The 27,806-nt window shown below is 48.9% G+C and overlaps 2 protein-coding genes and 1 long non-coding RNA gene across 5 annotated transcripts in view; 2 read left to right on the top strand and 1 right to left on the bottom strand.

The window, feature by feature from the left end:
• The window catches only part of ZNF710 (zinc finger protein 710), a 22,182-nt gene extending 2,193 nt beyond the window's left edge, over positions 1–19,989 (bottom strand). Inside the window, exons 1-3 of one of the 2 annotated variants that reach the window (XM_081840588.1) lie at positions 19,650–19,989; positions 16,540–16,695; positions 70–1,525 (exon numbers count right to left, since the gene is read on the bottom strand). In XM_081840588.1, coding sequence (XP_081696714.1) covers positions 70–1,494 — 1,425 coding nt within the window. In that variant the 5' untranslated portion in view covers positions 1,495–1,525; positions 16,540–16,695; positions 19,650–19,989. Of the gene's footprint in view, positions 1–69; positions 1,526–16,539; positions 18,842–19,649 lie in introns of those variants that run through there. The other variant, XM_081840587.1, reaches the window with a different exon arrangement.
• LOC309329636 lies at positions 7,510–9,984 on the top strand. Its single transcript, XR_014151210.1, has 2 exons — positions 7,510–8,731; positions 9,626–9,984. It is a non-coding gene; the product is annotated as an uncharacterized lncRNA (long non-coding RNA).
• LOC309329635 (arpin-like) lies at positions 15,761–27,806 on the top strand. Of its 2 annotated transcripts, none has more exons than XM_081840591.1 (6): positions 15,761–16,012; positions 20,804–20,879; positions 24,279–24,411; positions 24,857–25,063; positions 25,467–25,630; positions 25,815–27,806. In XM_081840591.1, exons 1-6 carry the CDS (start codon positions 15,819–15,821, stop codon positions 25,821–25,823), a joined length of 783 nt encoding a protein of 260 aa, XP_081696717.1. In that variant the 5' UTR covers positions 15,761–15,818; the 3' UTR covers positions 25,824–27,806. The 2 variants fall into 2 exon arrangements, with proteins under 2 accessions (XP_081696717.1, XP_081696716.1); XM_081840590.1 differs by lacking the exon at positions 15,761–16,012 and adding an exon at positions 20,126–20,358.

Raw genomic sequence — 27,806 nt, 5'->3', positions numbered from 1 at the left:
GAAAAGGCTTCGGTTACCCAACACTCCCCCCCCCCGCCCTTCAAGCTGGTGCTCTGCTGCCTGGCCTACCTTGTGGGTCAGCGAGTGCTGCTTAAGGTGATGGATCTGGCTGAACTCCATGCCACACTCGGTGCAGACGAAGGGCCGCACGTTCTGGTGCTTGAGCATGTGGTTCTGCAGCTGGCTGCGGTAATGGAAGGATTTGTTGCACTCTGGGCAGGGGTAGAGGGTGGGCCCCTGGTGGGTGGCCAGGTGGCGCTTGAGCTGGGTGAGGGTGGAGAAGTCCAGGCCACACTCCACGCAGACGTGGCAGCGCCCGCTCTCATGCTTGCCCTCGTGGGCCTTCAGCTCGCTGGGGTAGGCGAAGCCGCGGCCACAGAAGCGGCAGCTGTAGGGCTTGATGTCAGAGTGCAGCAGCATGTGGCGCTTGAGGTGGCTGGTCTGGGTGAAGGCCTTGTGGCACACCTGGCACTTGTGGGGCCGCGTGCCCTGGTGGGTGAGCAGGTGGGTCTGCAGGTGGCTGGGCTGCTTGAAGAGCTTGCTGCAGTGTGGGCAGGAGTGGGGCTTGATGCCGTTGTGGCCCAGGATATGCGTCACCAGGTTGTACTTGGACGTGTAGGACTTCTCGCACAGGCGGCACTGCCAACGCTTCTCCACCAGGTAGGAGTCATCTATCTGGACGTTGATGTCCAGGCGGTCCAGCTGAACCTTCTTGCTGTGCTCGCCGTGGGCCTCCGCCTCAAAGTCCAGGGGCTCCTGCCACACAAAGCCCAGCTCGCTCTTGCCCTGCCCCGGAGGAGAGTGTGGTACAGGATGCTCCAGACTGATCAAGGGAGGAGGAGCACCAGCCTGGAAGCCACAGTCACTGGAGAAGGCCTCTGCACTCCCCGGAGTGCTGTCCAGGCTGGCTTGTGGGGTGCTTGGGAGCCTCTCCTCATACCCGCCCAGGGACAGCTCTTCTGGAGCTTGCTGCCGCAGGTGCCGCAGGCGTCGAGGCTTCCTGTTGAATGTGCTGAGATCTATCATCTTGGTAGCGCTGCTCTGCACTGTCTGCTCACAGGGGGACTCCTCCAGGCTCACAGGGTGGCTGCCCATCTGCTCCTCCTTGCCCTCACTTGCTACTGATGCTTCGTAAGCGCCGTCTTCCTGCCCCCACTCCCCCTTCTCAGGCTTCACTTTTGGCACCAGCCTCACAGGCGGGCGCTTCCTCCTCCGGGCATGTTTCCCGAAGGAAGCCTCTGCTGCTTCATCCTCCTCCGCTGGCTCGATGTGACCTTGGCCTTCATTCTCCAGAGGGCAGTGGCTTTCCGGCTGCTTCAACTCAACCATGGACATGCCGTCGAGCCTGCCTGCAAAGCTGGAGAAGAAACCTCCGGGGCTGACGGTGGCACCAAAAAACTCGTTCTCAGTCACCAAGCCCAGGACAGCTGCTTGGGCCAGAGACAGCACCACCACGGCATCTGTCTGTGTTCCAGAGTGGGCAAAGCGGTCCATGGCTCATACCATCAAGCACAGCTTCTGTTGTCTGCAGGAACAAAGGGGAGAAAGAGAAGCCATTACCCTGTTGGCCAAGCAGAGGGCTGTGGGCTGAGAGAACCCAGTTGGCCAGCAGGGGCCCTAGCTGGCAGCTCCAAAATCATGGCAATGGAAAGTGGCATCTACTCTGGACATAGCCTTTAAAATGAAAGGAACACCAAAGGGCAGAGCTTAGAACCTGAAAGCATCCCATGTTTTGGAGCTAAACAAATATTCTGCACTCCTGAAAATGGAGCAAAACCTGCAATCTAAACATGGGTGTGCTTCACTGGCAGAATGAGGGACGGTGGTGGTGGGAATGCCTAGTGGCCAGATGACAGGCCAGACATTTATATCCTTACCATTTCCCAAGACTAGCAGAAACCATATACCGGTATTCCATAGAGCCCTGTACAATGGCTCAGTTGCGCTGTGTTTATTCTTTATTGTAAAGGGCTCAGGGTGTAGCAAAATCTTGTGGCCTTCTATCTGATACCTGGGGGGAAGGTTTCTGCATGCCAGGTCAGGAGCCTCCCCAAATGTGGCAAATTCTGCACTTCTAGAAAGAGCAGGCAGTCTGACAGCTGCACCTCCCCAGGTATTGGGATGTTGTCACCCACCAGGTTGGGCTGGATTCCTTTCTACAAGAAAGGGCACAGCAGCCTCCTTGGTTGTGAAGGTGGCAAGCAGGGCCAGGCAGGACTTGGACCTAGGAGGCAGCCCTTAGAACCCTAGGACCTCCCCTCTCAGTATGTGCTTTTTGTGTGACTGGGAAGAACCAGAAAGCTAAGCCAGAGAGAGGAGAGCATGGGGGGGATACTGCTCCTTCCCCCAGTATGGGGCTAGCAGGACCAGAAGAGCCAGAATAACTGTTCCTCACCTGAAATACAAAGCCAGTCTTCCTGGGTGCAGAGCAGAAAGACAAGCCAGGCTTGGACTAACCCTGAGGCAAAGGGAACAGCTAGACAGAACAACCTCAGAACTTCCCACTTTTGAACCACTGGAAATAAATGAACCTCATTCTCCGCCAGAGCTGCCTGCACGCTCTTAAACCCTGTGCGGGTGAGGATGGCTGGTGCAGAGAAAAGAAATGTGAACAAGGGAAGACAAAAAGAGGAAATGGAGGGGGAAAAGATAGCAAGAGGCAGGTGGGGGGAGGAGGGGGAAGGAGAAAGCAGTGTATGGAGGCAGGCAAAACAAAGGAGAGAGGGGAGGAGGCAGGAAGGAGAGAGGAGGAAGGAGAAGAGAAGAGGGGGCTGGCAGGCATCGGAGAAGAAAGGAAGAGCGAAGGAAGGAAGGAGGCTGGGTATGGGGGAGGATTAGAGGAGGCGGAGGCAGCAATGTGCGCAGCAGGGCCAAGAAGGGGCCCATCAGGTCACCCAGAGACAAGCAGGAGAAGGCCATGTGGTGACCCGCAGGCTGGCCTCCATGCCTGACCCATTTTGCATGCAAGCTCCACCACAATGCAAGGAGGGCCCCTGTTAAGCACACTTTCATGTCAATGGGCTGTAGAGGCAAAGGGGAACAACAGTATTGATTCCCTCCTCACAGGAGGCAGCCTTGAAGCTGGAGACTGGCCATGATGGCAGCCACTTCTGTGCCAGCCGGCATGTCCTGGGCACAGAATGGTAGCAATCCTAAGCAAAGGTGCCAGAGGGTAGCCCACCTAGAATTACTGATTGTGGGCATAGGCAGCTTTTTTTTTTTTTTTTAGTTGGGGTGTGTGTGTCAGCCTGTCCAGCCGCTTCAGCCTTTAAAATCCATTGCCTGCCCTCCCTCCCTCCCTCTCACTTCCCTTCCATTTCTGATTCTTGCCTCTTCTCTCCATCTTTCTCTCTCTCCCTCATTCTTTCCGTTACCCTGGCAACGCCTCTCTCAGCTTGATAGTTCAGTCCTGTGTGCCTCTCTTATCTCCTCTCTCTTTCTCTCTCACTTTCATCAATCTCCTAATCTCCTTCTGTATTCCAACCCCGCTCTCTCACCCACCTCCATCTCCTCTAATGTCCCATCTCAGCTTCCAGGTGACATTAGATTTGAATCACATATTTCGGTGGGTGGGTGGAAGAAACTTTCAAAGCCAGGCTCTGCAAGGTGTATGGATTTTGGATGGAGTCCCTTCTCACTGGCTACCTCCCTCTTTAATCCCCAAAGTGTGTGGCTGACCACCCACACCAAGACCCACTTTCCTACCTGAAGGGGACACTCTTCACACCAAACCAACCTTCAAGAAACCAACCAGATCCAACCGCTACGTAGGGACAGCCAGGATTGCTTCCCACAGAAGCAGGCACATCACCATACAACCAACTCAGGTGCAGGCTTGGATTCCAGACAGGTGTGTCCCTATTCCCTAGTCATCTGTACCTTTGCTTTCATTTGAAGCAGGTTCTCTCAACCCTCCTACTTTTGAGAGCATCTCCATCACAGAAAACAAGCATCTACATCAGTCCCCTTCAGACTTTTTATGCCCTGACACGAATAAAAGCATAAGCACCTGAGAATTGGCTTTTGCTGGACTGGGCCAGAGGTTTACCTAGCCCAACACTCTGGCTCTCAAGACTTGTTCCACTTCTCTCTTTGGAAATCCATGTCTACTGGATGACTCCCGTCTTCATTTCTTGACCAACCATCTCTTGTTGAGGAATTGACGTAGGACTGCAACCCCAGCCAGTCCAGCCATGTGATGCTGGATCTGATGGGAGGTGGCATGTGGAAGCCACTGATTTAGGGAAGGTTGTCATAGGAGAACCATCTGAGAAAGGGCCAGGCACTCTTGTATCATAGGCTTTCACAGAAGAACTCGGTTTCTCTCTAATGGCACAGGAAGAAGTATTTGAGTTGCAGTTTTCTGCCCTTGGCTATACCTCTCCTTCCACCACCTGCAAGCCTGATCCTCTCCAGCAGGAATGGAGAATTCACACTCTTTCCCCAAAGCAAAGTGTTATCAATACTACAGAAGACAATTACTACTAAAAGGCACTAATTCAACAATGAAATTCAGGAGATAAGAGGCTGAGAAGTCGTAATGAACAAAGGGCCTGTATTCGTGGCATCCTGCCAGAGCTCAAAAATTCTGATTAACGTGGCTATTGGGGGCTAGTCAATGCTTTAAGCAATGCACATCTAGAGATCTACAAACTTGAGATTACACAACTTTAAGTCTTCACTGCTGCTTTCCACAAAATTGTTCTCTGCATTAGCACAGAGATCTCCTAAGCTCCCTGCTGAAGGTTCACCATGAAGGACAAATTGTTCTAAAGGCAGCATCCAAGTGGGCCCTGCACCCCACAACTCTTGGTGCAGAGCTAAAAGAAATGGGTGATTTCTGAAGTTGCAAAGAGGGGCATCAATGGGGTCTATCCAGGAAAGCAGCCATGCCTCTTGTGTTTCTAGTCTCTGCACCAAAATGCCCAGGGCAACATAATAAAGAAGCAAAGCTGCCAGTATTTTAGCATATTACTGGAGATGTGACCACTTATGAATATTTTGGGGGGTGTTTGGGGCTGCGCTGTTTGTGGGAACAAAATAAAGATGGGTTTCTTTTTGTCGCCCTTGGTTCTCTTGCTTGAAAAACAACGTTTGCTGAAATAAATGGAGAAAGACTTTCAGGTTCCTCCTTTCTGAAACGACTTCTCTTCCTACATGTTCCCTGTCCTCTCTGAAAATAGAAAAGCTATTTTAAAAGAAGCAACCAAAAAAAAAAGGGAACTGAATAGAGGAATGAGGAAAGGGGAAAAAAGAGCCTCTAGGGGGGGGGTGGAGGGAAACAGAATGAAAAGAGATGAAAAATAAAGGAGGGGGAAAAGAGAGAGAGAGGCAGAAAAGACTCTGAAAAGAAAGAATGCTTCCAGCCTGAATAGACTGTGCATGGAAGGGGGAAGAGAGAGAGAAAGAAAGAAAGAAAGAGAGAATGCTTGAAAAGAAACAGCTACACAAAATAACCCTTGATTCACAGGCTGTGCCAATCACCACAATGCAAAAGTCTTTTTTTCTTTTTTTCCACATTCTCCCTCTTTCCCGTGGAGGCGGAGGGAAAGAGACTTGATTCTCAACCTAGCAGAAAATAAATCTGGCCAAATGGATGGTGAAGCGACTTGTAAGAATCCTTGTTTGAAAAAAAGCACACACAATCCAATGAAAAATAAATAGGTTATTTAAGAGGAAAGCTTTTGCTTTAACAAACAAAGCATCCTACAGGTTAGGAGAAGGGCTCTCTCTTATGAGAAAATATTCAGATGCAAAAGAAACAGGGACCTGCCTGTCAGAAACACCCAGCCTTGGATCTGGCAGAGAACAAGTTGCTTTCCATTGAACCTCCAAACTAGACAACAAGAGTGTCTGTCTGGGCATGTGTGTTGGTGAGGAGATGAGGCCCTTTGCCTGGTCCTCAATGATCCCATGCCATAAAGAGAGAGAGAGACAGAGAGAATGAATGAGAATAAATCTTGAAACCCCCAAGCAGCCAAAACAGCTCAAATATTTTTCAACAACCTCTCAACATTTCAGATTTAATGCAACTGGACCAAAGTGTTGGTTGGTCAATAGGAAGAAAACTGTGGTCTACTGGCCAACTTTGGAAGGGTTCTGCGTCACCTTCCTCACAGGTGGGTTAATGCTGGCAGGGCTCATCTTCCATCCAAGAATTGCTAGAGTCAGAGCACCAGAATAAAAAAGCATTGGGTTTTCAGGAGTAGCAGGGATGGGGTCTTGGAGGGTCCATAACTCAAGTAATGGAAATCATAACTCAGAAGAATTACACACTTGGAAGGCAGTATCTTTAAAGACAACTGAGGATTTGTTTTTAAAAGGAAATAGTAAATCATTAGTTGGCCTACAAGGCTATGTAAGTTTACAAAAGCATTTAAAAGTAATTTCTGACATACACAGCATTGCTAAGCTAGTCTGTTGAGGGCTGCGATTTCCTTGCTCAGTTGCTCTGCATACTACACAATGACTGGGAGGGAATGAAGTTCACACAACACAACCACCCCTCTGCTGTCTATTTACGGTAAGTCATAGCATTGTTGTCAATGCTTCTCAAGGCAGACAGGTGTGTCAGCCCTAACCTGCAGCAGGTCAGACCTACAAGGCACACCATCATTTTAACTTCCTGTGGGTGTTCCAGTGTGAATGTCTGAGCTTTATTTCCCAGACCTGAACTCTCTGTGATACAGTGTTAGAAACATGCACAGCAAAGGAATGCCATCTGAAGCCAGATCTACCAGCCACAGCTGTGGACCAGCAAAGACAACGCCTCTCCCCTTTCACAACAGTGGACTTCCTCCCTGCACAATGTGAAACCCAATACAGGAGTTGAGGGGGCAGGGGAGTACAGGGAGATCCAAGCTTCCTCAGGTAAGCTCCACGACACAGAAGGTGAAGGAATAAGTGGAAAATGCTTTAGAACTGGAGTGTACTGTCCCAGTTTGACCCATTGCAATATATTGTCAACTGCATCAGAACCAGCACACAAATGCTTTTCTAGCTAACTGATTGATATGGAAGGTAGCAAGACATTGAGATTGAAGTTCCTATCTTAAAAATTAATTGCATGCACTCAAACTTGAAAAACAACTTAAGCCATCACACAGAGGATCTCTGCAGAAAAATAGGAGTGAAGAATGCATTTCAAATCAGCAAGAGTCTGCACAACAACTTAAGCCATCACACAAAGGATTTGCCAAGTTCAGCAGGTTGGAGCAGCTACCACAATGGACTTTCCAAGAGCACAAATTAACACTTCCTATATCTGCTGTATTCAAAATTTTTCTTTTTAAAAGGAATCCATAAAAGCTTAGTTTGGAAAACTGAGAAATGCATAATAGAGTAGCCTTCCCCAACCCAGTACCCTCCAGATGGTTTGAACTACAATTCCCATCTCAGCTCCAGCCACCACAACTGTAGGATGGGAGCACAGCCATGATGGCTGAAGCTAATAGGAGTTTCAGTTCATAACTTCTGAGGGCTGATGGGAGTTGCTGTCCAAAACATCTGGAGGGCTTGAGGTTGGGGTGGTTGTAACAGTGGGCTAAGCTGGCTGGGCCCTCCGCCAATGACCAGCAGGGTTTTTTTGTGTTTGAGTTTATAACTTTATTCTAACAGGACAAGTTCCACCTGGGCCTGGCCAACATGGTGTCCTCCAGGCGTTGCTGGACTCTTCCCTGACCACTGGCCATTCAACTTCTGGAGGATACTGCATTGGTTACCTCTGGCATATGGTATGGATTTGGGAAACGTGTGATTTCCAACTGTACCAGGAGGAATGACAGAGCAGACATCACAGGACATTTGTCATCCCTTAGCCGAAATACTGAATCATACAGGGTCTGCATGGACATGTTAGTTCTGCTCCTTGGTATCACACTTACTTGAATGAGAGGATCTTTTGTAAACTGCTTTGAGAGCCTCTTAAGGGCTATGAAGCAGAATATATGCATTTTGAATGAATATGTCAGGCTCAACCCAAGCAACTGCCACTATACTGATTCTCTGACAGACCCAGTTTTCTGGCTTTCATCCCAGCAAGTCTCACAGTCCTTTCACCTCAACTGACTGTCTCATACATCATGGTGGCAGCACTCAACCCAAGTTGGAACATAGGAAGCTGTCTTATATTGAGTCACAACCTTGATCCACTCAGCTTGGAGTTGTGTACACTGACTGGCAGCAGCTCTCCAGGGTTTCAGACAGGGGACATTCCAATTACTACCTTGAGATACTGGAGATTGAGACATTCTGCATGCAAAGCGAATTCTCTACCACTGATTGATGACCTCAGTACAGTCTGAGAGGTCTGCCACCCTAATGATGCTTGGAGTCTAAGCAGGCAGAGAGTGGAAAGGGTCATTAGTCCTGAGCTCTTGCAGGAACTGTGGGAGATTAGCAACCAAACCTAAAAAAAAGCACATTCTTACTAGTTAGCAAAAGAAGGAGCGAATACCACAGAGCTGTATTACTGATAGGCAGATACTCAGACCATAGAAATACAATTGGTAGACAGGACAATTGGTGTCATTTCCCTTCCTCTCCTGGACAGGAAAGAGCATATAGTGCTTCCTATTCCTCTCTCCTCCCTTCTTTTGACCAGCATTGGATGCAGACATGCCTCTGCTTGCTTCAGCTTTAGGCACATGCCTGAAGCTCCTTGTATTGTATATATATCTTTTTCCTGCATAGTTTTTACTACTGCCATTGCTGTGAACCAATGCAAGATTATGTGAGTAAATTATATTTTTAAACTTTGCAAGTTGTTGGCTGATTCTTTGCTAAGCAGGGCAAGAAGGGGGAAGCCAGCTGGACTTGCCCAAAATAAGACATTGCAGCCTAATTCCTATGCTTTTAATTTTGCTGCCAAGGATGGGATTTTGAAACTTTGTTCAACCTACACATGTGGTGCCTGGATAGATAAATTGCAATTAATATATCCTCTCCTATCCATTAAAATCCATCCCACAGGAACATGCTTCCTAGTCCCCCTCCCGTCCTGAGGCCAGCTTAACAGGACTGAGATTGGGAGGACATGGCGAAGCCCTAGTAATAAAAAAATACCACACATGGCAAAGTTATAGCCTTTATTGAATAGCCTTTGGGGAAGTGGGGGGGGGGGTGAGATAGAGGCCTAAACAAACGTAGGCCTGTTTTCAGACTGGTAGCCCCAGCTGGGCTCCTGTGCTTTTGAAAGTTGCATGACAGACAGCAGAGTAGCAGGAGTTGTGCTGCTTACAGACGAAGAACTGGAAGCGTGGGGTGGTCAGGTGGGAAAGTGGGCAAGGCTTCATAGTTGTGTAGAAAGGATAATCCCAGCAGGTGCAGCTATCCTGGAAGCCTGCATGTAGCTGGGCATAAGGAAGGCCCTCTTCCTCTGTTAGAGAGCTGTGAAGGGAGACACACAGAGAGTAATGAGCACTGATCAGCAACTGGAACAAGTGGGCCCTGGATGCAGAGGTGGTGCTTGTGAGGATGACAGCAAGAGAGGGAGTGGTGCCACTCAAGCACTCATCCAGCCCCCTTGCCTCAGTTTCCCCTAAGAAGTAGGCAATACACACCCCTTCCCCTGCAGGGGGCTTGCAGCGTGTGTGCAGCGGCTGTTTGTTCTGTTCCTTATGTCCAGGCTGTGATCCTGCAAGGGAAGAGTTCTTGGGCAGGATCAGCATCCTCCAGCAGAGAACACTTCTGCATGCTGACCCTCACGTTGCCTGGGTGGTAGATGCTGCTCCCCGCTGGTCCAGAGGAAAGAGGCTTCCAGCAAGAGGTGATGAAGACAGCTGCAACACTTAAACTTAGTAGCTTGCTTGTGGGGATGCTTTGTTCTGGCCTCCCCAGTTTGAGAGAGGGAATAGAGTGTTTTGACCTGAAGTCCGAAGACAAAGTACCGTACCTGTAAGAGGTCTGGGAAAGAAGTGTTACCAATGTGCTCTTTCTATATATGCATGAAACGAGATCAGAGCAATAAAGTTTCATGCCCCGTCATCCGAGTTGTGGTCTTTCTCTCCCTGGGATTTTTGACACTGATATTGGTGTGCTGTGATTAGATTCTGTGGCATCATGAGTAGGGCAGAAGGGTATGGGGAACAGTGGCTCTTACTCCAGTCTACTGAGTGGGTGATATTTCACCTACAGCTATTCTGTAGTTGGTGTTGAGGTCAGGACTTTTTTCTGGCGTTGGGGCAGGAAAAACATCTGAAGCACTACACGGTTTGGCATAATTCTGCTTCTCCCCAGTTCCATCCACATCTCAGCATTGTTTTGAGCTTATGCTAGAAGAGTTCTGCTGGTGTTGCAGGTGTGTTGCTGTTATCTCTAGTCCAACAGACATTATCTTCAACTTATGCTAGGACAGTGGGGCTTCCACTGTACCTTATAGCCCCCATTTGGCCTAACTTGATTATAGGATTGTGCTGCAAGTGTGTTTTGTGGATTTGCCTCACCCTTATATTTCAGTTCAACTACTTTTGACTGTTGGAGGTATTTACAGCACACAAATTTAACATGGCATTTTGTTTTCACTTGTTTCCTAAATATGAACCAATAAACATGCCAGGTCACATCTCAAGTGATTTAGGGGAGTGGGAAAATTTGAAATTTCATGGAAAACTTCCCACAAGACTAGAACCAATTAAACTGATTGACAGTAGGGCCCGGATAGATGAAAGCAGTACCTCCTCTCACAACACATAATTAATCCACAGATTTTGCTGCCTCAAGATGTAGCAATGACAAATTCATGGCAGAGAGGCCTATCAACTGTTATTAGCCACTGGTATCTCCATGTTCAAGAGGCAAAGGGTCCACATAGCTGTGGGAACGGTCTCTTTCCTTCATGCCTGGGCTTCTGGGATCCCCAGGAACATCTGTTTGGCAGCGGCTTCTGCTGGAGACAGGATGATGAACAAGGTGAATTCTTGGTCTAATCCAGCAAGGCTTTCCTGAGGTTCCAAACTCCTCCAGGGACACAGATTTCACAATCTGGGGCATAGTTCTGCAACCCCAATAGACCACAACCTGCTCACACTCTATTGTGCAAGCACTAAAGAACTATGCTCAAACAACAGAGGCATAATGATCAACAACCATGAACTGTAGGAGAGTCTCTGTCTTGGGTTGTTAAAAACTTTTTTGAACATTTCTGATGGAACTTTTTTTGCCTGTTCCACACCATCCCAAGTTGGATTTTATTATCAAACTTTTTCAAAATGAAGGGAAGTTCACATGCAACGGGAAGCCAGTCGGAGATGATCTTGAGACCAGAATACTCCTGGAGCTTATATTTCTAAATACTGGTCAGTGGTTGCAGACCACAGAATGGCAGGCAAGAAGAAGATATTAGAAAAAGGAACAGGTGTGACAGGGGAATTACCGGTAACTCAAAAGGCTGATAAGAAGCAGAGATGGGAATAATACTCAGCATCCAAAGAACAGAGTGCATATGTGACAGCAAGCTTGAAAACACCCATATTTTAGTTTTTGAGAACAAGAAAGCAGCAGAGTAAGTTTAGTGAACAAAGACCTCTGCAAGGGAAACATTGCTCTGTTCTCCCATAGGCTCACTTCTTTTAATTTCAGTGCTGTTACCCAGGAACACACAGAAGCCAAAGTGCCTTTAATCTCAAGGGCTGTAAGAAGATCCACAGAACAGCTGGCACACTGGATCCTGGGAGGGGAATAGCTCCCATGGAAACACTCCCCCTCCCCACTGCAGACATGGCTAAGGAACTGGGGGGGGGGGCGGTTGTATAGCAGTTCTCAACATTTTTCAGCTGGACAGGCAGGGGGAAGGGATAGGAAGGAAAACCTCAGAGCAAAACAGCTACAAAGCTGATGGGACTGAGAAGACCTAGTGTCTATGCAACTTGAAGGAAATTACACCAAAGTACGTATCTGTGAAGATAACCGAAAGACAGAAAGTGTGTCTGTGGCAGGAATACTGTAAAATATTTGAGTACATGCACCGGCAACACAAGACAGACAGCGAAACAGGAAAGATAAAATTAGAACAAGCTAGCATTCTTCCTTCTGTAATTCTAGCACTCCTTCCTTCCTTCCTTCCTTCCGTCCGTCCGTCCGTCCGTCCTTTTCATTCCTGCATTTGATCACTTGGGATAGCCACCAAAACTGCAAACCAGACCTTCACTGACAGGTCCAATATTATCTTCTTGGATACACTGAAAGCATTTTAAATGTTTTGCTGGGAAACCAACTACAATATCACATGCTTGTGTGTTTCTGCTCCTGAAGCTAAGTTAGTGGAATTCTATGTGACAGCTTCACATCCTGAGCACTGAGCACTTTCAACACTGAGCACTTTCAGGTCGGTCTCAGAGCCACAGCTTGCCCACTGTCTCCTGACTGGCCTCCCTCTGGCCCCTAGCCATGCCATAGTTATTGGCTGGACCAGCACCAGCAACTTATATGCTGATTAAAGGTGGTCAGGAGAGGCGGGTGGGAGGAAGGAAGAAGGCTTACTTCCTCTGATGGGAAAGGGCCAGAGGAGGTGTTGAAGGAAATTAGCTCGTGAGATAAAATGTTGTTACAAAATTACATATTACTGATGATGATGATGATGATGATGATGATAACTGGAAATAGAAAGGAAGGGGATAAGAGAGGAGGAATGTAAGAGAAGGAATGTTAGAGTGAATGTAACAGGGCTAGAGAGGAGAGATTAAAAATGGCACTTTTGTGGGGGAGAGGAAGGAATAAGGTTCAAGTTGAGTGTGGTAGGAGAATGGAAGATAAAATTACAGGAGAAGAGTAAAAATACTCTGAAAGGCATGTGAGGGCAGAAGGAGAAAGGAAAGGGAAAGGGAAAGAAAGGTATTCTGTATTTAAGAGCCTCTAGATTAGCATATTCTGCCTAAAAAACAAAGAGAAGACCTCACAATCTCACCAGAGCAGATGTCTGTACTTAGCTTAAGGAAAACTGAGCTGTGAAACTCCTTACCATGAGGAAATGTCAATGGCATAGAATCTAGCAATTTCCAAATATGGATTAGATATCAGAAAATGTCTACAACTGCTATGTCAAACTCAGCTTCCACCTCCTACCACTTTGTGACTGGTGGGTCTCAGTAATTTTCAGATGTCTCAAGCGGGCCCTGGGGGTAGAAGGTTTGAGAACTCATGCTCTGCAGGTATACTCAAAAGTTTAATTGGGATCCATGGAACGGTCTGCCTCAGGAGGTGGTAAGACTCTCCTTCCTTGGAGGTTTTTAAGCAGAAGTTGGATGGCCATCTATCGTGTATGCTTTACTTGAGATTCCTGCATCACCAGGATGGGTGGGTGTGGACTAGATCAGTGTTTCTCAACCTTGTGCCTCCAGCTGTTTTTGGACTACAATTCCCATCATCCCTTGCCACTGGTCTTGCTAGTCAGGGATGATGGGAGTTGTAGTTCAAAAACAGCTGGAGGCACAAGGTTGGGAAACACTGGACTAGATGACCCTCGGGATCTCTTCCAACTCTACAATTCTATTATTCCTCCTGGAACTTCATTCTCCACACCACCCAGGTATATGAAGCTGCCATATACTGAGAGAACATTGGTCCATCTAGCTCACTACTTTCTACACTGGTAGGCAGCAACTTTCCAGGCTTTCATGCAGGGTTTTCTCCTAGCTCTATCTGGAGATGCTGAGGATTGTACCTGGGACCTTCTGCACGCAAAACAGTTGTTATACAGTAAGCTACAGCCTTTCACTATTGTGAGTCGGGTAATTGGTTCATGTAGTTCAGTATTTACAATGACTTTTCCTGGCCCTACCTGGAGATGCTGGGGATTGAACCTGACGCCTTCTGCATGCAATGCAGATGCTCTGCCACTGAAGTATGGCCCTCCCCCCCCCAACAGTTCAAGAACCACTGCCCTGCAGCTTAGCTCTGAACAATCTCTCTCTCCCTTTTTCTGGTTAACCTTAAATTCTACACCAAGAAAACTTTGTAGCACCCCAAACAGGAAAAAAAAAAACATTTCAAAAGTCTCCAGTGAACTTTCAACATCTTTTCTAATATGTGGAAATGTTTTAGACACACTCCAGTTATAAAGATTCTACTGCAAGAATAAAGGAAAACTTTAAAAGGAGAGAAAGGTGTGTGCACGCTTTTGGAAAAGTAATGCACCATTTTAGACAACTGGGTCCCTTCTAACTCTACAGTTCTATGATTCTAAGCATTTCTCATAGGAACGTCACCTTCCAATGACATGAAAAGCTATTAAACAGCAAGCTATTCCACACAGTAGACCATCTCTGAGCTCCATAAGGAAAAGGCACTGACCTCTTGAGGCCGACCCATAGTACTCTCTCTGAGCCTCAGTTCCATAAGGGAGTAATGATTACTGAGATAATGTATGTCGGGGGTGGGGAACCTGTGAGCCTCCAGATGTTGTTGCAGCTCCCATCAGCTCCTGCTGGCAGGGACAAATATGATGGGAGTTGGGAGTACAGAGCTGGGAGAGTACTGATGCACTTGTTTGTGGGCTTCCCAGAGGCATTTAGATGGTCACTGTGAGAACAAGGTGCTCAACTAGATGGATCATTGGCTTGATCCAGCAGCCAGGCTCTTCTTATGTTCTTAACACCAGAACATCCACAGGTTCCCCACCCTTGATATATGCAAAGTGCTTTAGGAACAGTTGCATACAAGTACGATGATTATTAACAAAAACAGTAGCATACTCTATATGGGGAAATGAAATCCTTGCTTTAGAGGTATACATTATCTAATAACTTATCTAATACCATAGGTATTGCTACCTTCCTATGAAACACCCTCCCTTGTTAGAGTTTTCCTCTCAAGCTATGTCAGGAAGGAGGCACCATCTTCACCAGGCAGTCATTTTACAGTCACAGCCAGTTGCAAATGTAGCTTAAAGAGTTACAGACACCATTCCAAAAGCAGATCGGAAGTCTAAGGTTGCATTGATTAAAAGGTGAATCTTTGATTTTCTGCCAGGACAGAGTTGCTTTGAGACAGTCCTTGGAAGATGGCAAGCAAGCAACCTTTTCTGTGCTGCCTGCTGCAATCCATCTGGGGTGCCCCACACAGTGCATACCTGATACTCAAGTGCCAACAACACTTTAGAATTTAGATGTGAGTTTTTGTTGTTCACACTGTTTAGCCTATACTGCAAGGATCATACCCTCCATTCAAGGAGACAACTGCAGCTGAAGCATTTCTGAGATAAACATTTTATGTTGCCAGTGGGTTTTTGGGGGGGCGGCGGGGGGGGGGAATCATCATTGGAGAGGTCACCATCCATCAACAGAATCATCTGCTGCTTTCCCACCACTAGTTTCCTCACAGTATCTAGATAGTACTAAATTCTTCAGATAGTTCTGGAAGTGGGAGAGGAAGGGACATGGACAGGGCTGAGGAAGGTGCCCAAGAGCACAGACCAGCCCACTCTGCAAGAGCAGCTTCTATGGGCAACACCTCTGAGTATTTTTAAGAACCATCTCAATGACACAGACCTCAGCAGGGCAGTCAAGGAGAGAGAAAGCAAAGATGCTGCACAGAATGACTCCCATTGAACAGCGCAGATCCCAACACATGCGAGTCCACAGAATCAGTCAAGGAAAAACACATTCTCATCTGTTAGAGTTAACGGAAGGCAAAGGGGTTGGGCAGACAAAGAGCAAAGTCCCCCTTCCCTTTGCAGCCACCGCTCCAGGAAAGCTGCTTCGTAGCTCTTTGGCAAGGCCAGTCAACAGCAGGCAGAGAAGCTTCAGGCACTATCCGCAGGCTGCAGTTTGAGGCGGCGCACTTTCCAAGAGAGCAAACCCCGCTACTACTGAGCCTCCGCCAACATGCAAGGGACCAGGTCCGTCCCCCTCCAGTTTCTTTCCGTCCCCTCCAATCCTATCCGGAGGATTGTTAAAGGGAAAGTTCACCGCGGCCAGGCACAGAATGGGAAAGTCCAGCCGGCACTTCCCTCTCCAGGGGCGGTTCGAGAACGAGGGCCTCGTCCCCCTATGGCCAAGCACAGCAGAGACGGCAACAGGTAACCCACCGGCTGCCTCCTCCTGCAAGCCGACCAGCCGAAGAGGGGTCCACTCCATCAGCTCCACGCCGGCACCTCCCGAGACTCCCCTCCCGCTGTTGCCGCTGCCTGCTTCCCTCCCTCCTCCCCGGATCGGCTCCCTGCAGAGCAAAACTTTGTGTTGTAAAGCAGCAAGAGGAGGGGAAAGTTGCAAGCGAGCAACAAGGATGTGGGGGAGGCTCCTCGAGTGTTAGCCCCCACGTGCTGTGAGCCCCAGCAAGACAAGAAGCGCCGCAATCCAAGCCCAGTTGTGCGTCCTCCTCTCCCTCCTCCCCCTTCTTTCTATCCTTCCTTCCTTCCTTCCTTCTTTCCCTCCCTCCTTCTCCAGACGCCATCACTCTTTTCTCTCTCTCCCTGCTCTGGCATTAGAGCGCCGGGATGGATAGAGGCGGCAGCGGTTGGGGCAGCCTCCCGCGGGGCTTTCGGCGCCCGCCTCCTCTCCGGCCCGGGAAGAGAGGGCTTGGCTCAGCTGGCTGGGGCGAACTCACCCTGGGACTCCCGAAGAGGCTTGGCAAGGGGGGCGGGTAACGGGCAGGCAGGCAAGGGAGGCCGCTTCACCTCTCCTTCTGGGGTAGATCCTCGTCTGGGTGCTGCCGGCTCCTCGCTTGCTCGCAGTTCCCTTTCTCTTTTCTCTCTCTCGCTCTCTAGCAGGAAGGAAGAAGGGAATGAGGCAGGGCTGACGTGAAGGGATGCAAAACAGCCCCTCCTAACCCAGCTCTGAGAAAAAGGGAGAGAGAAAAAGAAAGGCGCAGAGGAGGGAGAGCGAGAGCAGCAGCAGCAGCAGCAGCCCCTTTTATCTCGCTTTTGTTTTCGCACTTCCTCTCTCTCCGGCCCTGGCCAAGTTTCCTTTTCTCTCCCTCCTCCCCACAGAGCTTCTCCCTCTCTTTCTCTGCCCTCCTTTCCCAGCACCACAGAATCCCCCCCCCCAATCTCCCACCCTGGTCTCTCTTAGCGAGGTGTGCAAGTGCACCCAGCCAGGCCTTTGCACAGGTGAGGAGGGGTGGCCCAAAAGGGCCCCTCTAATTGTCTCTAATAACCTTCCATGTCTGGGGTTAGGTGGGACTTGACTTCTAATGGGTTCTGTGTGTGAGGCAGCCAGAGACAAGCCTTTGCCTCTTGATCCTGCTTGGCTATCACTGTCAATAGATGACCCTGCAAGTTCTGTTTACTAGAAAAGAAAAACTACCCTCCATTCATGCTTTTCTCATTTATAGTTTTATAAACCTCTACACTGAAGTGCTCCAAACGCAGGGCCATCAGATGGCCCTTGTGCTCCCCCAGCAGCTGCTAGGCCACAGCTACTGCCAAGCATAACACAGTCACACTCCTCCTCTGGTGAACCAGCAGCAGAGTCAGCAGCAACACTGAATAGACACACCCACCACAGCAGGCCTGGCAATTCTGCCACCGACCACAAAGATTATGCTCACCAACAACACATCTCCAGCCAGGCAAGGAAAGCTCCTAGCACTGCATAGAATTTTCAGGTGACCTTGTGGGGCTACCCAACCCTGGCTATGCTACCAGAACAAGCTATATTGTCTTTCCCTGCACAAGCCAACCAGGTACTTGTGGATAAGAAGCCTGTGCAAAGAGCTCTCTGCCCCATGCAGGATTTAAGCCCTGCTGGCAAAACAATGCTTCCTCTGCAACAGCCATGCACAAAGTGTTTGGGAAAAGCCTTTTGCAGGGGATAAGGGATGCCACACATAAAGGGGGAATAATGGAGCTGACAGTGGCAAGACTGTGGTTGGCACCGCCCCCCTTGTGTGGGGATTAGTAGCAACATCATAAAAAGGATACAGCACCTGGATGTTAGGAGATGTAAAAGCTCCTATTTTGGAGGCCCGGGTGGGAAGAATAGTTTTAGGTGAGAAAAGGATGGCACAGCAAGACTGCAGGCCTGGCCCCTTATTCCAGGCAGCCGGACACAGAAGTGCCATGATGGAGCAATTGTATTAATTTCCTAGGGTATCCCCCTCTTTTCTTCTCCTTCAGACCCGTAGACCAGATTTGCATGTAGCCATAGCTAAGCTGGAAAAAGCAGAGACTCAGCATACATCCGGAGTTCATACCCTGGCTATGGACTGCCATGGAAAATAGCTGCAAAAAACATGTGCATGTATCTGGATCAAAGCAGCCTAATAGCTTGTGTAATTGGCCTATGACACAATAATCACATTCAGGCTCAGGACGCTTTCACTTTGTGTAGCCCCCTTAATCTCAAACAGCCATACAGCTTCCTTTTAATTTCCAATGTCTGCTGGTTGTTATCCCAGGTCAGCTGCATACCCAACCTGCTGCTCCCACTCTCCACTTCATGCAGTCCCAAGTTTTAGATTGATCATCACACCAGCAGTAATGAGGGATGGAAGATGCAGAGATCTGCACTGTAGCAAGGGAGGTGGAGTAGGGAAAGGAAGAGCAGAGTGGCAGCCATCTGAGGCTCCCTATTGACCTTAATGTGGGTGCCACTTTTCGCTGCTGGCAGAATGTTGCCCTCTGGTAGTGCAAGGGGCTTTAGAAGTGATTCCCTGCCATCCAGTGGGCATAACTCGACAAAGCAATTGTACTTGTGACTGTAGAGCTAATGGGCTCTTAAGGTAGCTTTTGCCAACATAGTACCCTCTAGGTGTTTTGGACTTGCTGGGCACCAGGTTGGCAAAGACTGCCTTAGTGAAATCCTCAAACTGCACTCCACTTCCCTCAATTTTAGTCAAACATTTGCCCCGCCATGGCTTTTTAAGAACATTATATTAAGGGGGCTGCTGCCATGGAAAGTTGCAATTCCCTCTGGTTGCAATTCCCATTTTCCCAATATTCTTTTTTTTAGATGCGGTGGCACCAAGGATGGACATAAGAGCAACATGATCCTTGCTTCCAGGCTTTTCCCACATCTTACCACTGAATCCACTTTTCTACTGCTACAGGACTCTGGGGCAATGTCCTTGTAGTGATCCACAATGACCCCAAAACATCTAGTTGGCCACTGTGAGAACAGCATACCAGACCAGATGGACCATCAGCTCACCAGCAGCCTCTGCTTAGGTTCCCAGGGAGGGACGACCCTCCTTATTTTCCTTCTGCCAGTGTGTGAAGACTGTTTTGTTCAAACAGGCCTTTGGAAACTTTTTTTTTTTAAAGGAAAGAGCTTTTAACAGTGTATCGTATTTTTGTTTTTCATATTGTTTTAATTCTATTAGAGTTTAACTGCTTTTTAACAACTGCCTTTTGTATATTTTTAGCGTTTTGTATCTAATCTGTGTTGTTTTGATTTGTGGAAGCCGCCTTGAATCCCAATTTGGGGAAGAGGTGAGATATAAATAAATTGTGCATAATAGTAACAGTAATAATAGTAGAGCTCGGGGTGGGCGTGCAGAAAGGATCCTTATGTGGCTTTTCTGTGCTCTGCACAGCACCTCTGCATCTGCCATCCTGCCAGATTTTAAAGGCTCCTAAAGCACTTCCATCCCCTTCCTCTCTGCTCACTCTCACTATGGAGCCCAGAGAGCTTGAAACAAAAAGCCGCTGGCAGTGCTGAGCCTCCTGGCTATACAGAGCCACTTTCTGAGTCCTCTCAACCCCTTGCTCTTCTCACCTGCGGCCACAGGGCCTCGATTACCAAAAAGGCAAGAGAGAAAGGGGGGCCCCTTCCCACGGCCCACCTGGGGTGCTTCGCCTTACAAGGAGAGGCACAGGCAGGCAGCCTCAACGGGGTGCCTCAGGCAGCTGCTTTCAGCTGCCTGCTTTGAAACGTCCCCTGAGCTGGCTTCCCTCGCAGGGGCGTTGTGGGTGCCTCGCCTCACGGGAAACACGCGTAAGTGAAAGTGCGCAAGCGCGTAGTCGCCCCTGTCTTCCTCCCCCCCTTTTCTTTCCCGCCATTTTCCTCCTCTCGCGTGCAGGGGGCGGGGCTTCGTCCATCCGCCCTCCCTCTTAATCACCCAATCAATGCCTTCACCGGCCGAACCGCGGACCAATGCCTGGCTCGGAATCGGCCAACCCCGCGGCGACGGCGACTCGCCTCTATCCTTCCACTCTCCCTCCCGCAGTTACACTCCGAGCCCTGATGCAGCTCAAGTGGCTATCACAGTGCTGACCTTGGCGGTGGTTTTTTTTCTTTTTTTGCCGCTACTGCGCAGGTGCAGAGAGGGTGTGGGCGGAGCCGCTGTCTCCCGTAGCCCCACCTCCCCCGGCCCTGCTGCGTTCGCCGCCATCATGAGCCGCATTTACGACCAGGGCGCCCTGAGCACCAAGGCTGTGCACACGGAGCGCCTGCGCGGCCGCTGGGACCCCGCCTCCTGGCAGCGGTAGGCGGTGGGCCGCTTCAGCGGGGAGGGACTTCTGAGCATGTGCAGAGTGCGCAGTGACGCTTCCCGCCCTTGCAGGCTGAGGGGAGGGGTCGGGTTTGATGCGGTCGCCCAGGGACATTTGTGTGGAGGGAAAAGAGCTGAGCACCAAGAATGAATCCTTGAGGGGCCCCTTAAGAGCGAGAGAAATGAATGAATCCCCCACCCATTGAATATTGGACAATTAGGAAGTTGGACCACCCAAGAACAGAATCATGGAGACCTATGGGGTCCTTTAATGCTATTCTCACAACAGCCCCGTAAGGTAGGTCAGGCAGAGAAGGAATGGCATAGATGGAGAAGTGAAAAAAATAAGTTTCCCCTCTATGGCATCAAAATTCCCTGAAACGGCATAAACTCTTCACTTGGGGTTCTTCGCCTGTGTCTTAACTTTTCTCCCCTGCAGTGGTGACGGTGTGATTGTGGAGGGGCAGCTCTTGGACGTGTCCCGCCATCTCATCTTGGATGATGCTGACAAAAAGGTGAGGCTTCTAATGAGAGCAGAAGAGCGATACTGCTGGATCAGACCAGTACTCAGCCTCCTGTTCCCCCGCAGGTCCCTCTGAGAAGCCCCATAAGTGGAGGGCAGGAAAGCCATAGCCTTTTCTGAGGCTCTAGTGTTGGAGGTCTGACACAGCCTTCAAGACAAAAAGCCATTGATAGCGTTATCCTCCATGAATTAGTTCTCACTTGTTCACAGCATTACACTGGGAGGTAGTTTGCATTGAAGTGGTTTGTGTGACCCTCTCCTTGCCATCTGCACCACTCAGAATGCTGCCTTTGCTGTGGGAAATGAAGGGATGTGTCTGCACCACAAATACAATGATCCCACCTGGGAATCCTGTGTGGGAGTAAAAGATACATAACCTCCTTTGCCATAACAAAAAAATATCAGTTCTCACAATTCCTGGCAGGTCCTGTGTGCCTTGAATTGGAGAGGGAAGGGGTCCTGCTAAGTAGCAGTTTTAGATTGGATGAGGGTAATAAACAGCAATTTGGGAGAGCTGGCTTTGGCTTTGCTTCTAGATGGCCAGGTGGCACCAGTGGCCAGGAGTGGTTTCTTTTACTAGCTGTGTCTTAAATGCCAGCTGTGCTCTTTTCTTAAGAAACCAGGGCTTGTCTTGTCACCTCCAAACTACACTACAGTGGTACCTCGGTTTAAGAACAGCCCTGTTTACGAACTATTCGGTGTAAGAACTCTGCAAAACCAGAAGTAGTGTTCCGGTTAGCGAACTTTACCTCAGTCTACAAACAGAAGCCGAACGGTGGAAGGGCACTGGTGGTGGGAGGCCTCATTAGGGAAAGCGCGCCTCGGTTTAAAAACAGCTTTGGTTTAAGAACGGACTTCCGGAACAGATTAAGTTCATAAACCAAGGCACCACTGTACTGTAATGTGCTGTATGTGTGGATGCCCTTGAAGACCCTCCAGAAGCTTCAGAATGCAGCTGCTATGGTTTTGATGGGGCCAGTCATTCTGATCAAATTAACTTCAGTCTCATTCCATCTACATTTATTGCCACTTGCTTCCAAGTTTCCGAGCACAATTCAAAGTGTTGGTGCTGACCTTTAAGCCCTAAATGGCCTTGACCCAGTATACCTGAAGGAGCATCTCCACCCCCATCATACAGCCCGGACACTGAGGTCCAGCTCCGAGGGCCTTCTGGCAGTTCCTCACTGCGAGAAGTAAGGCTACAGGGAATCAGGCAGAGGGCCTTCTCGGTAGAGGTGCCCGCCCTGTGGAACACCCTCCCATCAGATGTCAAGGAAATAAACAACAAGCTGATGTTTAGAGGACACCTGAAGGCAGCCCTGTTTAGGGAAGTTTTTAATGTTTGATGTTTTATCGGTTTTTTATATTCTGTTGGGAGCTGCCCAGAGTGGCTGGGGAAACCAAGCCAGATGGGCAGGGTATAAATAATAAATTATCATCATCATCAAACCCTAAAGCACCCAGGACTGGAATATCTCAAGAAATGCCTCCCTGTATGCAAGTCTGTCTGAGAACTTTATTCCTCTGCTGAGACTCTGCTTTGGGAGTCCCACAGTCTTCAGAAATAAAGCCAGTATGTACCTTGTGGTTGTGGCACCCAGATTTGGAACAACTTCCCTGCAGAAATCCCTTGGCCTGACTAGATTGCTTCTCATCACTTTTAGGAGGGCAGTAAAGGCAGCGTTGCTTCAGTGGACTTTTTCCAAAAAAGATGGTTTTGTTGCCGCTGATTTCACCAGATTTGGCTATTAGTGCATATTATTTTTATTTTAGGCTGCCATCAATACTTTATAGTGCACATTTTGAGGATAATATTGAATAACCTGCAGATCCAAGGGGGTTTTTTGTGTGGGGGGGAGATTAGGAACTGGAGTCTGTCCCCAAAACAGGAGAGGCCCTTGGGTCCTAAGCCTCCTGCCCTGCCCCACCCTGAGAGGATGAGCAGGTGATCCTCCTTGCTGGTGGACTGGATTATTTGCCAGATGGGGAGAGAAGGGAGGGGACTGACACAATCTGAAGGTTGTGTCATGTAGCCAGATTGCATTGCTGACGTTTCTCCTTGGATATTTGTTTGTTACCTTGACATCTTGCCTTTCCATCAAAAGGTAACTAACAGTACTTCGTCCAAGGTAATTAACAGTAATAAAATCCGCAATAAAAAAGGATCAGTCTATAGACAACATGGCAATAAAACTGGATAAAAGCATATGGGAAAAGGCAGTTAATTGAAAGCATAGTTAACTTAGAAGTACATATTTAAACACAGCAACAGAGCCAAACAGACCAGCCTAGTGAGCCAAACACCTGTTTGAATGAAGATGGTTTATCCTGGCTAAATGGAGTCTGTCCTCAAGGGGACAATATGGCCTTCCCCCTGCCTCTGTATGCAGTCTCTGGGGAAACTCTTTTCTCAAGTTCCCAGCAGTGTGCATCAGATGTTGGCTGGACAGATAGAAAGGCCTCTCTTGAAGACCGCAATACCAGATCAGGGCTGTGCAGTAGAGTGACCTTCAGGAAGTCTAGCCCTGAGCCTTTTAGGGGTTTATAAGTCACAATTGGCACATTGAATTGTGCTGGAAATGGTCTGGGAGGCAATGGTAGCTGTTGTCACCTTAGAGTCCCAGGCCTCCTCTCACCCCCTGTCAAGGGCCTGACTGCAGCATTCTGAGCCAGAAGCAATTCCTGAACAATCTTTGAGGGACAGCTCCACGTAGAGTCACCCATGTAGCAGTCGCCCAAACAAAGGCATGTCTCACCAGGGTCAGAGCTGACACCTCCAGGAGCAGCAGAGGTGGGCTTTATGCACCAACCTCAGCTGAATAAAAAACACCTCTAGGGATCTAGAAAAGAATCTAGGGAGCAGCCCCTAAGCAAGGAACCCCATGGTTTTTCAGAGGAAGTGCAGCCTCATGCAAAACCAACTCTCCTTCAGCTCCCTGATCGGACTTTCAGTTTTCCAGGAGCAGCTCTGCCTTGTCTGGTTCAAGTTCTAGCTCACTCACCCTCATCCTGAATGACACTGATACCCTGCATATTGTTCTAGAGGAAGAAATATAGAGTAATTCATTCTTGCTAGCTGTGAGTGTGGGTTTTTTTTTTGCGCAACCCACTGTAATTTTTGCATTGGTTCTGTGACTGTTGGAAACTAGAAATGAGCAGTTTTTGTTTTTGTGTCTTGTCTACTTCATGATGATTGTTGACAATGGCTGGTGCTGGGGATTGTCAACACTGGCTGGTGAACGCCAACATGCTCCAGTTTTTTTACATCAACAGTAATACAGAGTTGCAAATGTAGTGGCAATAGCACTGGTAGGTGGTAACAACAGTCAAAAGTGATGGTGTTTTCTGAAGACTCAGAGTGAGCAGATTCTCTGTCCTTCCCAAACCCCAGGAGCGCTACTTCGTGCTATACATCAGGCCAAGGCTTGTTCATCGCCGCAAATTTGACCCCAAGGGGAAGGAGGTGGAGCCCAACTTCAGCGAAACTCGGAAGGTCAATACTGGCTTCCTCATGGCATCCTACAGTGAGTTTTGCCCAGAAGCTTCTCCTTGGTTTGCCTTAGCAGAGCAGAGGGTAGTGTTCCTGCAGAACAGACTTGGGAGGTTGCCCTGTTTTCCTGGGTAGTGAACTGGGGTGTCTCAGCATGTGATCTGCCTTTCCTCTTCTCATGAATTTCTCCTGCCATGTGGGGTGGGGAGATTGAGAGCATCTCAGCAGTGGAACAAGCTGTCCAGCATGGTTGTAGAACTGTAGCCCCAAAATATTTGGAGGGTACCAAGTTGGTGAAGGTTGCTCTAGGATCTGCTTGGGTGTAGGAGGCTTTTTTCAAGGAGGGCAGGTGTGGTCCCCAGCCTAAGACCAGGAGCTGGGAGTTGATGGCTCCTGTGTGTGTGTGTGCCTGGGCCTTGGGGTAAAGCCCTCCCTGTACACATCTGTCTTTTCTTCTTCTTCTGTTTTGTGACGGACAGAGGTGGAGGCCAAGGGCAAGACCGACAGGCTGACTCCAGAAGAGCTGGAGCGCCTAGTGACCAAGCCAGAGTTGGTGAAGGTGACGCAGCCCTACACACCCAGCCAGGCTGTGGCCTTCTGGCTGCCTGAGAGTGAGATGGAGAAGATGGAGCTGGAGGTGGGGATGGAGATCCGCCTGAGGACTCTGGGAGATGGACCCTTTGTCTGTAAGTGCTGCAGGCAGAGCTGCTGCCCCAAAGCCTCTTTTCCCCAGTTAACCCCTTTACCCATTTACCATCCCTGCTGGGCCAGCCTGAGGAATGAGCCTTCCTCATGCTAGGACCTGGATTTGCCAAAGCATCAACACTTTCTGGAAGGACACATCCTGGTGTGACTAGACTCCTTCCTCCAGTCTATATTCCATGTAGAAACTTCAGGGACGTAGGAGGCTCCCTTCAGCTGAATCAGGCCATTGGTCCATCTAGCTCAGTACTGCCTACACTGGCTGGCAGCAGCTCTCCACAGGGGTCTTTTGCCCAGCCCTACCTGGAGGTGCCATGGGGGATTGAACCCCCATGCCAAGCAGCTGCGCTGCCACTTAGCTCTTGCCACTTTTTTCCTCATTTCCAGTCTCCTTAGCCAAGCTGGATGTGGGGACAGTGACCAAGTGCAATTTTGCTGGTGACCAGCAGGCTGGGGCCTCCTGGACAGACAACATCTTGGCTTTCAAGGATCACGGGGAGCCGTCCAATGAACCCCGAGGGCATGGGGATGGTGCGGAAGATGCCGAATGGGTATGTGGATGACCACTCTAGATTGAGCAGCCAGGGTAGGGGGTTCTCTCTGTCACGGGCAGAGACTTGGAAACTCATGGATTTGCTCCAGCCCAGGAGCCAGACTGACCCTGTGCCTGCAGCCCTGGGTGGGAACAAAGCCTATCTAGGGGTCCCTTGGAATAACTGCTGCTGTTCTCTGCAGGATGACTGAGGCAAGAAGAACTGAGAGGACGCAAATGACTCCCTGCAGCTCCTGGACTCTTCTCTATTGTTCTGTTTCCAAAGCTTATGGGGAAGGAGGGGGACACTTGGGGTGGGGAGGGAGTGGTGTGTGCTCTCTCAGCAGGGCTGGGATTCCTGCAACCGTCCTGAATCTCTTTACATGATTCTTCCTGGGTGCCTGAGGGTGGCAGATCAGAAGATTTTACTTTTAAACGTTACCCCAGGCTCTTCTACGGCAGGCACTGCCCCGCCATGCCTGCCCAGCCCCTGGAGCAAAAGCCTCAGCCCTTCAGCAGCATACCAAAAATTACTGGTAGCAGTTTCAGGAAGACCAAAGAAAGTGATGGCCGCCAGCCACTGAGTGCCATGCAGTGGGAGAACCACTGGGAGCAGCAGAGGTAGCTTGACCAGCCACAAGTGTTGCAGGACAGGTTGCAGGTCTCTGGCCGCAGTGCTGAAATAGGCTATTGGAACAGGGAGGTTCCATCTCCGAGTACCAAATGCTGTGGGCAAGCAGCAGCCGATGGCTGTGTCACCATAGCAGCTTGAATGGCTCGTGGTAGCAACTGCAGATGGCAGCCTGCTGGTCTGCTTCTGCTTTGTGTTCTCATTTGGTGCCACACGCCTTACCTTTCAGTGGACTGTTTCCTCCTCAGAGCAGCAGCGGGATTCACCATCATGTGCTGGTGATCTGAGAGGCAGCCTAGGATTTAGCTTCATGGGGCTTTTATTTAGTGCTCGGACAACACCTTCCTTCCTTCTGCTTCTCTCCTGTATTCCTGCCCATGCTCAGCCCACTCTTCTTTTTTAAAAAAACCTTTTTTATTCACTTTTACACTGTACATTTGAATTCAAAGATTAATCATAACCATCAACATTTAGGATTCCTTGAACCCTTAGACTTCCCTCCGCCCCTCCATGGTTTCCATTATCAAACTTTTTCTGCTGCATCCTATATTTTCTCTATTTTTCTTAAAATAGTCCATTTTTTACCTTAGTTTTTTATACATTACACACATTACTCAAATTCTGCCAAAGTTTTTAGTTGTTTACAGTGTTGTAATTTACCCCCATTCCTTATTAAAGTTTCTATCTTCCTGATTTTCCCGGTCATTTTCGCCATTTCGGCGTAGTCCATCATCTTTATCAACCATTTGTCTCTGGTTGGGACTTCATCTTCTTTCTGTCTCTGAGCCAATAGTATCCGCGCTGCTGTCGTTGCATACATAAATAATCGCCCATTCTTCATTCTGATCCTTCTGGGCCAGCTGGATAGATTTGTCATATATTGCACCAAGAGATGGAACATAACCCTTATTGATGGAGGCTGACCCATTTCGTAAATAACTTTTTTTTGTGTGTGAAATCAATAAACACATTTAACAAAATTCAACTTGACGGTTGTTCCATCAATACTGAAAACAGTCCATAGAGCATAATAACTTATCCATTTCACACTAGAGATTTACACATGATTGTGGTGGTAGAGTTTGGTCATCTCTCTGTATGTACAAGATGAAAGGTGGGTGGAGGCCGTCCCTTAAGTACATAGGAATGCAGGAAACTGTCTTACACTGAGTCAAGCTCTTGGGTCCATCTAGCTCAGTTTTGGTGACACTGACTGGTAGCCACTCTCCAGGGTTTCAGGCAGGGGCATTCCCAGCCCTACATGGAGATGCTGCCAGGGATTGAACCTGGGACCTTCTGCATGCAAAGCAGATGTTCTAACACTGAGCTATGGCCCCTCCCCTAATTCCTTCTGGATGTTTCCAAAAGGTGGCTACAGGATGCGATCTTCAGCTGCTCTCTTTGGGGGCAGCAGCAGCTTGATGGAGGAAGTCCTAAACAGTTGCCATTTGGCCTATGGGCCTGTGCTAAGCAGGCAGGAGCTGGGAAAGGCCTGGTAGGAGAACCTCAGCTCTGCTCAATGCTCTGTATACATTCTGTAATAAAATGTTTCCATTTCCCCCCA

Source organism: Podarcis erhardii, assembly GCF_964252035.2.
Source record: "Podarcis erhardii genome assembly, chromosome: 14".
NCBI lineage: Eukaryota > Metazoa > Chordata > Lepidosauria > Squamata > Lacertidae > Podarcis > Podarcis erhardii.
This window is presented reverse-complemented; position numbering and strand designations above follow the sequence as displayed.